Source organism: Cydia strobilella, chromosome 16 (assembly GCF_947568885.1).
Source record: "Cydia strobilella chromosome 16, ilCydStro3.1, whole genome shotgun sequence".
Lineage (NCBI taxonomy): Eukaryota > Metazoa > Arthropoda > Insecta > Lepidoptera > Tortricidae > Cydia > Cydia strobilella.
The window spans coordinates 16,194,756-16,211,618 of record NC_086056.1 but is presented as its reverse complement, the minus strand read 5'-3'; the positions used below and the strand labels follow the sequence as shown (position 1 = coordinate 16,211,618).

Sequence of the window (16,863 nt, the reverse complement as noted above, 5' to 3'; positions counted from 1 at the left end):
AGTTTGTGACCGAAAGACGGACATGTAACGAAAACAAATGAATTTTAAACATGGGGGCCACTTTTGGGGGGTAAATGAAAAAATTAAAAAATAAAGTTTTTCAAACTATATCGTCTTATATGTATATCAAATGAAACAGCTCATTGTGAGAATCTCAAATATATATTTTTTATAATTTTAGGATAAACAATTTAGAAGTTATTCAAGAAAATAGGCAAAAAATGACCATCCTCTCCCTCCCTCCCTCTTCCCTTCCCTTCCCCCCTCCCCTCCCTTCCCTTTATCTCCGAAACTACTGGGTCTAAAATTTTGAAAAAAATACACAAAATAGATCTTTACCTATAGATTACAGGAAAACCTATTAGAAATTGCAGTCAAGCGTGAGTCGGACTTAATTATTTAGTTTTTGATCCGACCCCTACGGGATTTTTAAAGACATTTCACTCACGTTTCACATAAAAAATACATTGTTAAAAATTGTGTAATGTACGGAACCCTTGAAACGCGAGTCCGACTAGCACTTGGCCGGTTTTTATGTTATCAAATAAATTATCTGTGTCACTAAAACTAGCTCACGTGTTATAGATCCAAATAGCGCCAATGTCGTCTCGTGCCAGTGCCATTGAGCATGCAAATATCGGGCCGTTGCGGCTGCGCTGCAACTACATATTTCTGGCACCAGCTTTCGACGTTTGAAGTATGCTCCACTGTCGATTTAGAGGAAATATGGACGAAGTGGAGCGGTCGGTGACTTGCAAATATTCATATGCTGACTATTAGAATTTTCGCTAGAATTTTATTCGTCGTATCACGTCTTTCTTAATTTGCACGGTCATCGCATCGATTTTTCGATATTGTAATTTTCTTCTTCGTCGAGTATCAGCTCTTTAATTTACTGATCAATTCATCATTATAGTTTCAGTGTTCCTTTCGAGGTCCCTTTGGGACTATGCAGCACCGGATTTAGAGGTCTAGCTCTAGCGATCTCGGGGCAACAAAGGAGTGGAGGCCCCCTGGCCCTAAATTAATTTTCCGAAATCTCTATTATTGTGGGGGCCCCTCTTTTGTGGAGGCCCCGGTTGCCCTCCCCTAAATCCGGCCCTAAGACTATGTGGACTATTGTGGATCATCTTGCTACATATGATGCGTCAAGCGTGATGTCAATTTGCAGTTTATTTTTATTTAAATGCTATTTCTATTTTGGGATAACTGCGCAAATCGGCAGTTCCGTTTTAGAATGAGTGGCGTCATTACTGCTAAGAATAAAATTGAGATGAATACAAATACCTTCCTTTAGCATGTGGTCAACGTCTACCTTAGACAATCAGTTATGTTAACAAAAAATGACACGGTACTACTATTATATGATCTGTGGTATAGTGTTGTGGAGCCTTAAATACACTCCTTCAAGTCTTAAAGAAAGGTTTTTATGTTGTTAAAAGTTTAAATTGCTTGATGTATGAAACCCAAGTTTCAATACTTTTGCAAATGCTTTGTTCGTTAAATCTGCTAATATCTGTATTATACATGTATCTATCGCTAACGCTCACATGTATCCGACTCATCGTGCCGGAGTGGTAACCACAAATAGGCCAATTTGTATCGATTCAACTCACCTCCGAACTGACTCATTCAAGCTCGCAGTAATTCGCACCTCACTGTGGCTCTTTTGATTCTTGACATCAGCCAACTCTACTATCGCTTCGAATCCTCGCTCTTACCGGACCGATACCTGATTTCAATCACGGTGTATTCCTATTTGTCCCCGCCCCGCGTGACCGTCGCCATACATGAGGCGGAGACCCGCGGACCGCCCGCGCGCGCGGCGGCTGCCCGGCGGGAACAAATGGGAATACACCATAATCATGGATCCGAAACAACAAATATCTCTGAAAATGGCCTATAAATATCAATCATATAGATGTGCCGTCGGAAAGTGTTTATAATTTACCACGGAAAAAAATCGAAAAGTTTCATTTACTTATTGTGAAATTTCTGAATACTTTTTCAACTGTATATAAACTTTTTGCTTCTTGCACATCTGTAATCAATCACCGTTATTTTGAGTAGCCTGGTGTTGGACGGGAACGGAATTTTAAGAATGTGGTATGATGGTATCAAAGACATCACGAGGGTGCTCAGCTCAGACAATCACCGATCAAGACAAATGCACCATCATTATTACAAGCTTCGTCAACTCTGGGATACTGTGTTATCTTAATTAAAATATGTATGCAATTAAAAATGGGCTGCGTTATAACGTTCGGTCCCTTTCTTTAATGTTGTTTGAAGTACTAAAACGCAGAGGCGGGTTTACGGGCTTCCAGCTTCCTCTCTGTATAATTCAAGATAAAGTACTGCCCCTTTGCTTCTTTTAATAACTTCCATCATTGCAGTACCGACTTTCGTAAAAATTGGAATAACTTTTTCAACATTTTATGATTCAGGTAGCGTATTCGCGAACCCATCGATAACAATTTGTCATTAGATTATGTATATGGAATCTCAGAGAATAGATTCGATGCCATTGAATATGAATATTATGAATTCGAAAAAAGTTATTCGTGAATTGATTACAGTGCTTTCAGAGAATCGGTTATTCAATAGGCAGGCGTGTAAAAAGTTCATGGTAAAAAAAGATAAATTTTAAAGTGTTTTTTTTTTATAAGATATTTTATCATATTTTAGAAGTAATTTGTTAATGTTGCAATACGTTAAAAATATTAATGTTTCACATTTAAATTACAAGAAACTTTCAAGGCAACTGGATGACCTTTTGTTATAAATGTTATCTATAAAACATTAAAACATGCATCGAATAACCAATAAACTATGCACACAAATTAATCAATAGACAACTAATTATAGGTTCTTCACAAACGGAAGGTATTTGATGTACAATATTTACGGAAAATACAGATCGACTGCCATTTTTCATATTGATTGTTATTCAAATCAACTCCGTCTGTGCAGATTCAAAGCAATGATGGAAATAGACAAAAGATCAAAGTATTGTTAATGTCTCATCATCATCAAAGTCCATAATAACTAATGAGGGTATATTTAAAAGCGCGTCTACCGTGCACCAGATCTGGTGAATGCGCTCTGAATGCCTGATACATGCAGCCAGAAATCGTATTACAGTTATTTCCAACCTTACTGTAAAAGAAATAACACAGTATCCCTCTCTCACATACCGTGTCTGACTTCCACTTATGTCCTCAGCAGTGGAGCCGACATACCACTTCAAAGTACTGGTGCCGTCCATGGTGGCCGGTGCCATCATCGGAAAGGGCGGTGAGACCATCGCGCAGCTGCAGAAGGACACCGGCGCGAGGGTCAAGATGAGCAAGTCCCACGACTTTTATCCTGGTGAGTACTAGTATTTGTAGAGGGCCTTTTTTAACGATGTGTAAATGCTATTACGCATACCCTCTGTGCCTAGGGAGGCGTCTAAGGCGTCGGGGGTTATATGGGACTCGCATCTCCAATCCCGTTCTCTTAACGAGAAATGGGGGAATTTTCAAAGGGCCTGAAGGGCCCCGCTAACATCGATAATCGAAATTTCGTTGGCTGCCTCTATCGCTTTTGCTCATTGGAGCGATAAAGGCAGATACATTTTCGATGTTTGCGGTAGACCCTCAGATCGATTAGCAGCAGAAGTTGCTAAGCGAACGAAATGCTGAACATTTATCTACATACGAAAACCTAGGAAAGAAAAATGTGACCAGGAACCTACTAGTTTACTAAGTTACCGAACTATATAACCGGACTACGGATAGTTTCGAATAGCACCTTTTCCTTACTGGACGTCTGTTAAAAATGTTGCCTATGTTATGCAAACCGAATGTCATTGAATTGGCTCAGCAGGTTGACTTTTTTGTTCGTTCGAGCAAGCTTTTATTACGTTTGACTACAATTTAATGTTCATGCATATGCCTAATTGCATGGGTGTGTAGGTACTGTATTAACGTAACCATACTAGCCTTTTAAATCACGGCCTGACCTACATTCTCTTTTCACTCTAATTAAAACAGCGTGATGTAGCTAAAATATCATAAGCACGCCTATATACAGATAATACCTACCTGGTTAATCCTTTCAGTCCGAAGCCGCGATACGATACAATGGATTAACGCCGGTACTGACCGGGGCAGGGTACAGACATATCTAGTCAATTTATGAATGACAGGGTCGAAGTACTAAATTCTCCTATCATTTTCCGGCTCGACTTCCCGTGGTTAAATTAATATCCCCATTCCGACAACAATACCTGTCCCTTCGCCACAATGCCGTAATAAGAATATTCAAACTAATCCCAGTCTGAGCTCCCTCAGGCGACATTGTGACTACTCTTTTATACTTTATCATTTCTATAGCGACCGTATTGAAATATTCATGGGCAAGTTTCCTTCAATTTATGTGGCTTTAAGTGACTTCGAAATTGGATTCGATTCTGAATACATACTCCTTTTAGAAAATTTTCCTGGTATATAACAGTTGTACACGTCTGAAAGAAATAGCTGGTGATTCGTCAGGCGTCTAGTCACGTTCGGAACCAATCACACCGGATTTTAACGAAACGTGTCGTGTCATTTTCGTTGTTGTTTTTTTGTACATCTTGCACCACCGCAAGCTATGAAAACTGCGACACATCGGTCCTTTTAAATCCTATTTACAGTATTGTCTTAAAACAGAGGTTATTCCAATGTCATTTACTACAATTGTAGTGAACAATGAAACGAACTTGAGTGTTGATTTAGAGATTGTTTTCAATTTTAAAACTCAATGATATCAATATCATTATCATTAACTACAGAGTCAATTATACAGCTCACGACGAACCTTGAGCTACTCGACGCAACTAGGCATTACATCGTCACATTTACTATAAACTACTAAATCGTATATGACGTTTGGCTTCCGAGATGACAACCAGCATTAAGACCCGTTACTCATAACACCTTGTAGACTAATTAAACTTCTATTAAATACAACTTTATATTGGTTGTGTGACATCTCTGTAATCAATTTGAAACTTATTTTACTGCGTAAACTACGTAGTCTTTGTTGGCGAAATAGTTTTAACGCCTTTAATTGACATATGTGACGTTTTCAATTAAAAGGTACCATATTGTCGGTTGTCGATAAGATTGATTTCTAATTGAAGCTATATGGAAATAGCGCCTTACTGACGAGCGACAATAATTACCCTTTTGGTTGAAATGGCACATATGTTTTTTTTACAGTGGTTACTGGTTGAAATATGACGTGCTCTTTTTCTCACTGTCGATTCCTATCCTATGTTTGATTATGAAAGCGAAATGACTGGCAGTCGCAAATCGTGAAAAACATGGTGATTGCGCAGAGGAAAATTCAGCGCACTGTTGCTTTGAAGTTTTGCATAGCAATTTAGCAGCAACGTTGACTAGCGCTTTGTCGAATGCAACGATATTGCAATGCATAGTGGAGGCTGTATTAGGTACATAACATATGCCAATCCAAATACAAAGATTGCAGTCGTGTGAAAGAATTCATGAGTGTGCTATTTCGTTTCTCGATATGCTAGTTTGCTCGGGTACACTACAAGTTTGAATTGAAGAAAATTATGGTCTTTATTCTATTTGTGCAAGACGTAAGTCTACCATCGAGCCATTATATTTTTCTAAAATCATAATTATCATATCATTTTCATCATCGTCTACTACTTCAGTTGATCAAAAGATGGCAGTCGAGATTATCAAATCGCAGAAGAACATATTTGGTCGTTCCCAGAGTTATATTACCCGTGTCCCTATCATAACAGTTATCGACTCAATTCGGTTCGCTAAAGTTTATTTATATATGGAAGGTCCCGGAAAACTGAGTAGTCACGCTCCTTCAACTTAATAAGACACTCGGAAATAGCAATTGTAGCGTTGTTGCTCCTTTTGTGAGGGACATACGGAGTTGATTAAAAGCTATTCGAGCAAATGTTCGATTGGCCGATCAATCCCCTAGTCCAATAGATGAGATCCTCTTTTTCCACTACAGTCGCAGGATTTAAATACTAGTTTACTAAGTACAGCTTTACTAGTTTTCACGTGATATGGTAAAATATCTTACTTCATTATTGTGTGGCGTATACAATATACACGTCACTGGGTATTACATAACATTATGTAGATATTATAGGTATAGTTGGTCAAGCAAACCTTGTCAGTAGAAAAAGGCGGCAAATTTTAAAAATGTAGGCGCGAAGGCAAGATTTGCTTGCCCAGCTATAATTAAAAGATTACGTATAAGAAGAAAATTATGAATGAAAATTTTGGCCTTCCTACCTTCCTAGGTAAGCGACTGTTTCTAGCGTACAAATATATTCTTCGAAAATCGAATGGTAGTGGATTTCGTAGCATGTCGACTTTTTTCGTAACGTTAAGAAAAAATTGGATTTGCGTAAGTGAATTTTGCTGTTGCAATATTTAATAATTAATATATATAATTAAACTATCGTATTTTTTTCTGAGCTTTATGCTGTTAATATTTCGTCGTTAGTCACTGTGGTCCTCGCTGATTCGACTATCCCACAGAATAATTATCTTATACGAGAGAGTTTCAGGAACGAGCGGCTCTGAATAGGGGCTGCTAGATTCATGAGGCTCGCATTAAATTCGCGTAAGTTATGCAAAATGTACGTGTGCGCGTTAAAAACCAATTTAAACAATGTTAAATTGCTTTCTCGCGGTATAGAGAACCTAATTGTTCTCTTAATTTTTGATGTAGCTAACATTCTTAGCATGAATTTGACGGGCTACATTAATTAATAGGAGTTTAAAACTTGCAAACTTGCAAGGCTTCACCGTAACGCGAGAGCGATCAAATCAGAGCCTCAGAGGCCAATGATTCTACCGCAAGCGCCCGAGGGATTTGTTTACGCGGATTGATGGGCCCCGGCTCCCCTTACCATTACCCTTCCGCTTTAAAAAGTCCCATCTCTATACGAAATATAAAGACTCGAAGGTTTTTTCAGGATGTCAGCGTAGCCCGATCTTTTAAAGCGACGCGATTAAACCCCTTACAATTGGCAAATTGTATTACTTTTTTGTCTCATGCCAATAAATTCTGCTTTTTTTTAATAGCCCGTAGTGTCCCACTGCTGGGCAAAGGCATCTCCCTTTGATTTCCATGACTCCCGTTGTTGAGCTGTTTCCGGCCAGTTATTAGTGAAGGTGTCTAAGTCGTCCCGCCATCTCCGCCTGGGCCTGCCACGTCCGCGCTTATTTTGCGGCGTCCACTTGGTGGCTATACTAGCCCACCTATCTGGATGCATGCGGCATACGTGAACTGCCCAGTCCAGTCTGCTTAGAATTTTCATATTATTATTTGATACGAGCTTTTGCACTGATGCTATTTTTCTTTGAAATATTTGTAAAACGAATTTGCTGCGCATCCCTCGTGATCCCAAACGACCTTTTATGCAAAAAGTTACGTCTCGACGATATGTTGCCTCGCCGGGGAAAGGACAAAACCAGTAAAAACACTTTTCCATTTATGTTATTAGAAAGGGGAGTTTTATGTTATCATCAGATGCCTACATGCCCGACATTCAAAGTTATTGTGCAAAATAACCATTGTAACACAATTTACCTAGTTTTTTGCGGGTCCATGACTTAACAATTTATATTTTTAGTTTTCTGATGACTGAAAGATTTTTATACACGTTACACGTGTCACTTGCCGACGCATATATCTGAACGATAATTTCGTACTAAAAAAAAGCATCTCTCGTACCGATGGGCCTCTCGGAAGCTCTGTATTAGGAAATTGAAACGATGATTATCTTTTCGGCAAAGGGAAAACGGGTACTACCTCCTCGATACGCTATGAAAGCCTTCAGCAACGCGGAGGTATGTAAAAATAACTCCATATTTTAAGAACCAGTACGAATAAAAAATTGAATAGTTATTTTAAATTAGGTTAGTTTATATTTTGTACTTTTTTGTGGCAATAAAGCACTTTTCATTTCATTTAATTTCAATAACCTTCCTGAACCAGTACACTGAAGAGTGTTATTTGCGCTAAACACGACGTTATTTACCCATAACAATATAATGTAGATTGTAGACAAACTGGCTTACTTTTACCACAAACCGAATGTAGCATTCACTCACAAGGCAGATAATGCAACTTCCTTGTCACAATTTACGTCCTGTCTTCGTCAAAGCTTTAGATCGCATGTTCACAACAAATGCCTGCTATCTGAGACACTTTTTAAAGCCCTAGGTGTCTTCTAACGTGCTATTAAAACTTGTGTTGGCAAGGACAAATGGAACCTGCTGTCTCGGCGTAGATCCCGTTTGTCTGCCAAAATGTTTACCTTTGCTAAAGGGAATATTCTAGCTAGCACCTAGGGGGGACATACCCAGCTTAGGACACGTCTGCCATGTTACACTGGGACAGTCGGCATGTGTCATGTTGTTTAACATTATTTAGTTTGGTGCTCAAGGGAACTGGGTATATCTTTGTGTATGGAATACGGTGAAGAATAAAATATGTATGAAGTTAAGATGCTTCTGAAGTTTACGAGAGATTTGGGCTTTGGTTACGATGTCGAGTCGTTGACGTAATATCTTTTAATACAGTTGGCGGCAGGTTACCATACAATTTCAAATCTGCGCGCATACCTAATTCTCTTGAGAGTACAGTCAAAGATATATTTAAAAAAAAATTTCTTTATTTGAGAGACAACATATGGTCCATAAATTTGTTAGTTATAGCTTATACCTTATGTTAGTAACAAAAACAACAGTAACCTAATAAAATATTTAATAATCAGTCTGCCGGATGATATCGGCCTGTCAGTTGTTCGGAACTGTCAAATTTTTGTTCTGACAGGCCGATATGGTCCGGCGGACTGATAGTCAGTGGGCCCCTTAAGAGCCAAACGAGCTTGTCAGAGATATATAATAGTAACAGTGGACGGCTCATCACGCGATATTAATTGCAATGTCCGGTGCGGCTTCCCCTGCCAAAATGAGGATGCGCCATTTTGCCGCCAGTTGGCGTGGTCGCATTTAGAACGGTAACATTGACCAGTTGTCTTAAATGTTGACTAGGTCACACTGCCAAACGTTTGAACGTGTACCATGGTAAACACAGTTAGGCTGCCTTTCGACAGACGCAGAGATAAGACGAGACGTGCGGGAATCAAACAATGGCATTGGTTGTAATTTGTTAATCCAGCGGTAGCGGAGCGGAAAATAGATGTGAATTCCCGCACGTCTTCTCTCATCTCCTTTGTGGAAAGGCAGCCATTAAAAGGGTGTTGCTGATACTATATGCCGTAGCTCCGAGTTGATTTCTTGAAGATCAATTGATTAACGTAAATTTCGTACTGAAAAAATAAGTATAAAAGAAATTTGTTTATATAAATCTCAGTTGTTTACAGCACTACTATTATATTATCTTTATTAAGACATACATATAAGATAAGATAAGAAATTCTACCGGAACTGAACCACAAGCTTACCAAAATATTACTGAAAACACCAAGAAGCCAACTACGTAAAATAGTAGGATTAATAACAGGACATAACACACTAAACAAACACCTACATATTATGGGTAAAACGGACAGCCCCATGTGCAGAGCGTGCATGGCAGAAGAAGAAACAACAAAACATATTCTCCTAGACTGTAAACAGGTAGAAGTATATAGGAGCAAATACCTAGGGAATCCATGCACACTAAAGGAGGCAACTAGCAACCTGAAGACTTTGCTAGGCTTCGTGGAGGAGCTGGGGTGGTTAGAGTAGCGCTACCTCGTTTCACGCAAAATAGGCACATTGGATGTCGAGTTGCGGAAAATTCCCAGCAAAACTAACTAACTAACTAACATACATATGGAACGAAACCTAACGCGTCAAAATTCTTCAAGGGCGTATTCGGTTTAAATAAATTGCATAGTCTGTCGGTGGTTACTGTTAATCAATTGTAATGTAACACATAAACTACCTTCTATACGGCCGATGTCACTTTGTTACGAGTTACAATGGTATAAAGTTCAGTGATGTAAATATCCCTTTGACGACAACACATTGAATTGAGCCTACGTCGCTTATATTCGTCGTGTTGTCAACATATAGGTTATTGCCCTTAGGAACACCTATTTTGTCAAGCCTGTATAAGCGTATATCCCACGCGCCCTGGCGACCTACATTGTTAATAAGGCGTATCTTCTCTTTATCCCTATATCCAGTTAAAAAATTACATTACTCGCGAAAGTAACAACATTAAATTACATTAAAAGCGCCGCTGAAACCAGATTTATCCTATTACAGCAAAAAGTTGCTCTTTATACCGCTCGTTATCCGAGCCAGGTCTTGTTTTCGCTTACAGAACGCTAAAAGAACCAGCAGAGATCTCCGGTTTAATATAGTTGGTACCGATATCTAGGTTACACTTATATTGGTCCGCTTAAGGCGAACGCTCGGGAACGAATGGAAATCCTATTAGGGATGTTTGTGCGGGACTTACGGAAGAGTTCACGAAAACCCTTACAATCGCTACATCGTGCGTAGACCAGTTAAAATCAGGGACCGGCCCGCTATCCCTTATCGGGCTTTTATAAGGGTATTGCATAAGGCTTAACTCACCATACCCTTTGCCAGACGAAACCCTTTGTTTTGCTTTTAAAAACCCTTATATAAAGCTACCACATTTGAGTAATCGGTAGCCCAAATACCCTTACAAAACCCTTATCATCCGCTCACCAACACCTTGCATATTGCTTATAAGGGTTAGCCTTATAAAGGGCTTCCCTTTTAGCATATAAGCGTGCTAATTTAAGTCGTCTACCTTGTTCATAAAGCACACATTACTTCGAATCCGAGCGATCGTCGGCGGCGACGGCGGCGTTCTTTGACTAGGCACGTATTTTCATTCCTTTTCATACACTACCGTAGATATATACTAATCCTGTCTCTTTCACGCTAAGGGAAACCTTTATAAAAAGCGCTTAAAGATAAGGGTAACCCTTATTAAGAGCTAGCCTTATTTTTGGTTAGCTTTTCGGTAAGGGTTAGTCAAAGGTAAGGGTATGAATGGGCTTGCAGTTCAAAAGGGAAAGTCTTTTAATGTGTTAGCCGTGTTTAAGTGTCGCCCATTGAAAGGGTTTTATCGCGGAAAGGGTTGTCCGGTCCCTGGTTAAAATCACACCGATTACTCTCAGCTAACACTAATCTAATTATACTAGAAAGTAGCTCGTAGACGAATACAAAACGTGTTATGAATAGATAAGGGGAGCTGCGAAGAACGTTAAAGACGCTTTGCATATATAGCGAAACCTCTAGCGTAAGCGTAGCGAATAGTATGTACCGTGCAATAGATATATGTTTACGTAAATATGCTCAGGTGCACTCTGTTGCCTATTCAAATAACCTCAAAACTTGTCACATTGTGTTATTTATACAAGACACGGTTTCATGTTCGTTTTCTACGAAACTGGCTTCGGTAAATTACATCATGCATATACCTACAGTTTTTGTTTACTTTAACTTGGTCGAATCTTGATTATGACTCATATAATACACTACTCGGTATACTTCGTACGGCTTTCCGTAAGATACTATAATAATAAGTAAACACGCAGTGTAGAATAGAGCCTGAAAGCCGCTTAGTCCGCCTTATAAGCTTTTTTATTTCAGATTAAATAAGTTAATAACCGATTTTAGAAAAATTAAAAGGAAAATGACAGCAAACAGTCTATCCCGCGTTATATTCGTTTTCATGCGATACTTTGTAGCAAGTAACTCACAAACGAGCCATACCTACGTGTAAAGTCGTCGTCAATAGAACTTGCAAATAATGTTAACAAATATGACAGATTTTGTTAGCGTTTGACACATAACATAACCTGACATATTTACGAAGGGTATGTTTCGCTGAAATATTAATAATCATACCCCGCAATCGAACTAGCAAATCTGTAGCAGTTGTACATCAGGGTTGTCACTGTTGCCAAATGAAGATCAATGTCATGTTGGTAGAAAGTATAATATTTGCAACTTACTTTCTACCAACATGACATTGATCTTCATTTGGCAACAGTGACAACCCTGATGTACAACTGCTACAGATTTGCTAGTTCGATTGCGGGGTATGTTAATAATTAACATTTAATTTAACAAAAAATTATATAAATAATATATTTAAGTATATAGACTGTTGATAAGGTTATAGTTGTCCTTTTAAAGAGCGAGATTACGAAGTAATGTGAGTAAAACATGGTAAAACGGTTTGTTTACATTGTTCGCAAGTTCTATTGACAACGACTTGGAGACGTTTCACTTTATGAGCTTTTAACAAAACACTGTAAGGAAAGTATGTACTGCTTACGTTAATCGTATCGAGAGAAAGTCATCATCTAGGACCCTATGGAGGATGTTTCTAAACTACATAAGGCTGTGATATTCTATGATCTTCGACGACTTCGACTTATATTATACTTATAATATTATATTAACAAGACTTATATTAACAATAAGAAAAGTGATTAAGGCAAACAAAACTTTCCTGGTTTAAATTCATGTGAGACATTGTAGCGAAGCTAAGTACTTTGCAAATAACACGCACGTGTTGAGTGTGAAGCCATTTAACTTTATGGACTCTTAATAAAACAACTGCTGGTAGAAAATTGCAGCTTACACTTTATGTTAGTAGTATAAATAGAACATTCATTTAAGGACCTATAACCTACAGAGTAAAGGAGAATAGGATGATATCGCATGGCATCTACGTTTTGTGACACTTTTTACAGGTTATGTCACAGCTATACTGGCAATAATGTCACAGAGATACTGGCAAAGAAAATGTATTTTTGAGTTTAATGGATGTCTGTATGTTCTATTTATTTTGACCTAAATTTGCGATACGCTAGAATAATCTCCGCCGGGTGAGTGATGTATATATATGGCTGTAGTTAATGTTTATTTTATGCACCTGCATATTCATCCGGTTTAACCAAAAGTCTTTAACTTGTGCCGAAGCCGTGAATAATTGGAAAATCTGGGGAAAACCAAATCGGTAATGCGTTTAAATTCCGATAAAGAAGTGAACACTACGAGGATGCATCTAATAATAATCGTCAAAATTAACAGGAAAACTGTAAATTCCGCGCGACCGCGAATCAAATGTCAGATACCTATGAAAACTTGTTCGAACGACAAGTAGAAGTAGGCAAATGGCGCTTACATCAGCACCGGTGGGCCTTGAGCGGCGACCATCGTTATTGACGTTATTGTTATTCTATTTGTACAATGTCTCCGATCAACAATTGCCTATGTCCACTCAGCGGGAGTAAAACTATTCACTAGATTGTTTTCATCCGCTGCGTCTATTTGGTCTATTTGAGAGCCTTTTGTATTTGTAACGAAACGGACAATTCCTATAAAAGCGAAGCTGTATTTTTGGAAATACGTATAGTTTCAAATTTTCTAATAAAAGCGAAGGCAGAATGGTACTTTGTTTTACGATAGCTCTTGACATTATAAATAAATTATAAATATTATAATGATGTAATAGTTTATAGTGCTTACTGCAGCTTCATTAAAGTGAGTTGGAAAGTTGGAATTAACTCGAATTAACGCTTGTTTCTCGCGTTGAATGACTAAAAGACATCGGGGCGTGTGAAATGTGTTCGAAGAGTCCAATGATAATAAATAAAAACTTTACTTGCTAGGAAAGCTGTTATCGCCTCGCCCGAGTTTTCACGGGCCTATACATATATTTGGCCCGCGGTGTTCCACCAACTTACAATGCCAAACGTTAAAACTACTAGTTTGCATGTTCTATCCAAGGTGTAGTCATTAGTACCTAATTAATACTACCAGGCGCGAGCGTTGGACTCGCCTTTGCCCAGTAAGCAATTCGAATAACATTCTAGATATTCGAATTTAAACTGTTGTGAGAGATACTAACAATAAATAATTTCACGGTTTAGACTCACTTGTTTTAGTCACTCGCGCGACATGTTTCTAAAACAAAACGCGCGAGTGACTAAAACAAGTGAGTCTAAACCGTGAAATTATTTAATTATAGATATTGGTCGCCCGGACTGCACATAAACTAAAGCATACTTACATCATTCGAATTTTGCGGCAACACAAGTTCGTATAGACTCGAAACTAATAAAAACTGGGACTTCAACCTTATTTTATGTTATCTCTAATAATAAGTTTTTCAGTGCCTAATACGCTGGGTATGGTGATTTATCGCAATGTATTCACCGTATATTCGCATCGCCTTTCAAACGTAGCATAGGCAAGTTTTCCTCAACCTAACTCCATTTAGACCAAGTTATTCTTACAGATTTCAGAGTCGGAAATGCACATGTGAAACAACAGTCCCTACGGCTGAACAAATGTTTTCGAAGTTAGAACTGATTTTCCTGAAGCGAAGCCTCGCTTATGTTCAGTGACCTATGAGTACCTATGACAATAACCGACATCTCGTCATAAGTCCCCGTGCGTCAAATTTTATTAGAGGTGGGCCAACCCGGCTATAAAGTGAAGCCAAGGAAACTATCACAATAAACCGGCTCGATGCAGAACTGATAATTCGATACAACCGGTGAATAGTTCAAGGCCGGTGGCATATTAACGTAATGCGGTGGCTTCTAGATTCGAAATAGCTCACATATGGCCTTTGCAAAGCATGGGGGGAACCGCAAAGATCGGAGTTGCGGTAGGATATCTATATCGCTTTCGCTTAAACGAGCTGTAGAGAAGGATTTATTGCGGTTCAGGGGGGCTATATGAGCGTTTGAAGTCCGGTTAAGGAGATCTTCATCGCTATTGCTTTTGCAATATTTGAACGATAGAGACGCAAGTGGACGATCTTCGAACTTTGATTTTCACAGTAGCCGCCTTGGCTTTGCGCTAAGATGTTTAGCTTTAATCACAAAATCTCTAGTGGAATGTTATTCTGGTATTTCAACACTACCACTTGCGTTAAATTAAGCAGCGTGTCCTGAATAGCTGCCATGCAAAAAATAGATTTGATTGGCCTTGCCTTGGAGACTTCCATCAATGAAAAATGCCTTTGAGTGCGAACTTCGAGTGCGAAATTTAAAGCTTGTTAACTGACCAGTGTACAAAAACGCTTCTGGCTCGCAAATATTCGACCCGACGAACATTTCAAGCGTGCGTGGGCACTTGGGCAGCCTACGTTTTTGCGGGTTCGCTTTCAATATAAACTTTTTTACTACGCTTTTCTTTGCGCAGGAAATTAAAACGATTTTTCTTCATAAACCGCGCGATAAATCATTTTAGTCGGTAAATAAGTGCAATCTTTCAATCTCGCCCAAGGCCCCGATGGCGTGGAGGCGATTTGTTATGTCAATAAATTTTGCGCCATGCAAGCTAGTTGAGTACGCTATTGTATCACAAGGCAGTGTAAAACCACGGAACAAATAGTACAGTAAATGACCCAACTTACCCACGTCGTCGCGATACTAGCTGTATATAGAAAAATGGATACGTAACGTATGTTAGGGCACCGACTGTACTAATGCGAGGTATAGACTAGCAAGAACTTGCATGCAATTTACGTTACATTGCGGTATCTGATCAAACTTTTGAATGCAGTTTACCTTAGTAGTCAGCAATGTAACGTAAATTGCGTGCAAGTTCTTGCTAGTCTAAACCTCGCTTTACGTACAGATGGTCCTCTCTCCAATAAAAATAATCAACACCAGCCTAAGCCTACTGTGGGCTGGATCGGCCGAAAAGAGGACTTCATAAATACACCTTTGAATTTATTTTATAATGCAGGTTTTCACACGACGTTTTTTTTTCCAAGGAAAACCTGCTTTTATAAACATGAAAATGGCATTGGAAGAGTAAAGCGGGTGCAATCCATACACAAGAGGCATAGGAGAACGCGGGCTTCCCTACGATTACTCGGACTTAATGCTCGAACTCAACTTACCTAATACAACTAGAAATTTTTTGACAAATTAGCGACAAAACACGTATTTACGATGCCATTACATTTCAAACACTTTTCCTACAAGCATATCCAGATGAATGTAACTAATGAGCGTATTCATATGTCCACTCTGTCGCGACGCGAAACGAGTTGTTGCAACGTCTAATGGGCGGAACACCATATTAGAATGTATGGAGCAAGAGTGATGTCACCGTGGTATGTGAATAATCCGACGGTGTAAGTAAAGATATACAGGTAGATAGAGCGAATGTGAAGAACGTGGGAAAAGTGGGCTGTGGTGCACTGCACACGTGTTGATCGATAGTTTTATATCAAGAAAGTGTCAAATAAGCCGAGCGCAGAAATTGGTGGCCTCCTGGGCGGAGCCACAGTTGTTACAGGAAGCATCCGGGAATGACCTAAAAACGCGAACTGCAAACGGGTGAATGGCTCGCTTGCGTATTCAAGTATTTAAGCTTAAAAAATCCGAGAGAGGTTACATTAGAACTAGTAGAAGACTTTTCGGAAACTTAATAGGGTTACTCGGGATCATAAGTTTGAGAAATTCTATCCTAAGACAATTTTTAATGAGGAGGAAAAAATAAACAAGCGCAAAACTTTTTTTTTGTAAGCGACCACCATAGCATAAAAACGCTTTTTATTTTATTAATCACCTTATAGGTAATATAGTTCCTTGGCGGGAACCTATATAGATGTGGTGCTTATTACACTACGCGGCCAACGCGTTCACGGGCAGAAAGGGAATAGCCGGACAAGCGTGGTCAAACTGCCCTTAGCGAAAGAATCATTTTCCTTTTATAGAATTATTTACCTTAACACTTTAACTGTCCGTGCATTACATGACGTGCACCGTCAAACTACTCTGGCACGTCTACG

At 39.0% G+C, this 16,863-nt stretch overlaps 1 protein-coding gene across 6 annotated transcripts in view; it reads left to right on the top strand.

The window, feature by feature from the left end:
* LOC134748219 (RNA-binding protein Pasilla) overlaps window positions 1–16,863 on the top strand; it is a 75,767-nt gene that overhangs the window by 19,137 nt on the left and 39,767 nt on the right. For 4 of the 6 annotated variants that reach the window (XM_063682934.1, XM_063682932.1, XM_063682936.1 and 1 more), the window contains one exon: window positions 3,226–3,372. In XM_063682934.1, coding sequence (XP_063539004.1) covers window positions 3,226–3,372 — 147 coding nt within the window. The remainder of the gene's footprint in view (window positions 1–3,225; window positions 3,373–16,863) is intronic. The other 2 variants (XM_063682933.1, XM_063682937.1) reach the window with 1 other exon arrangement.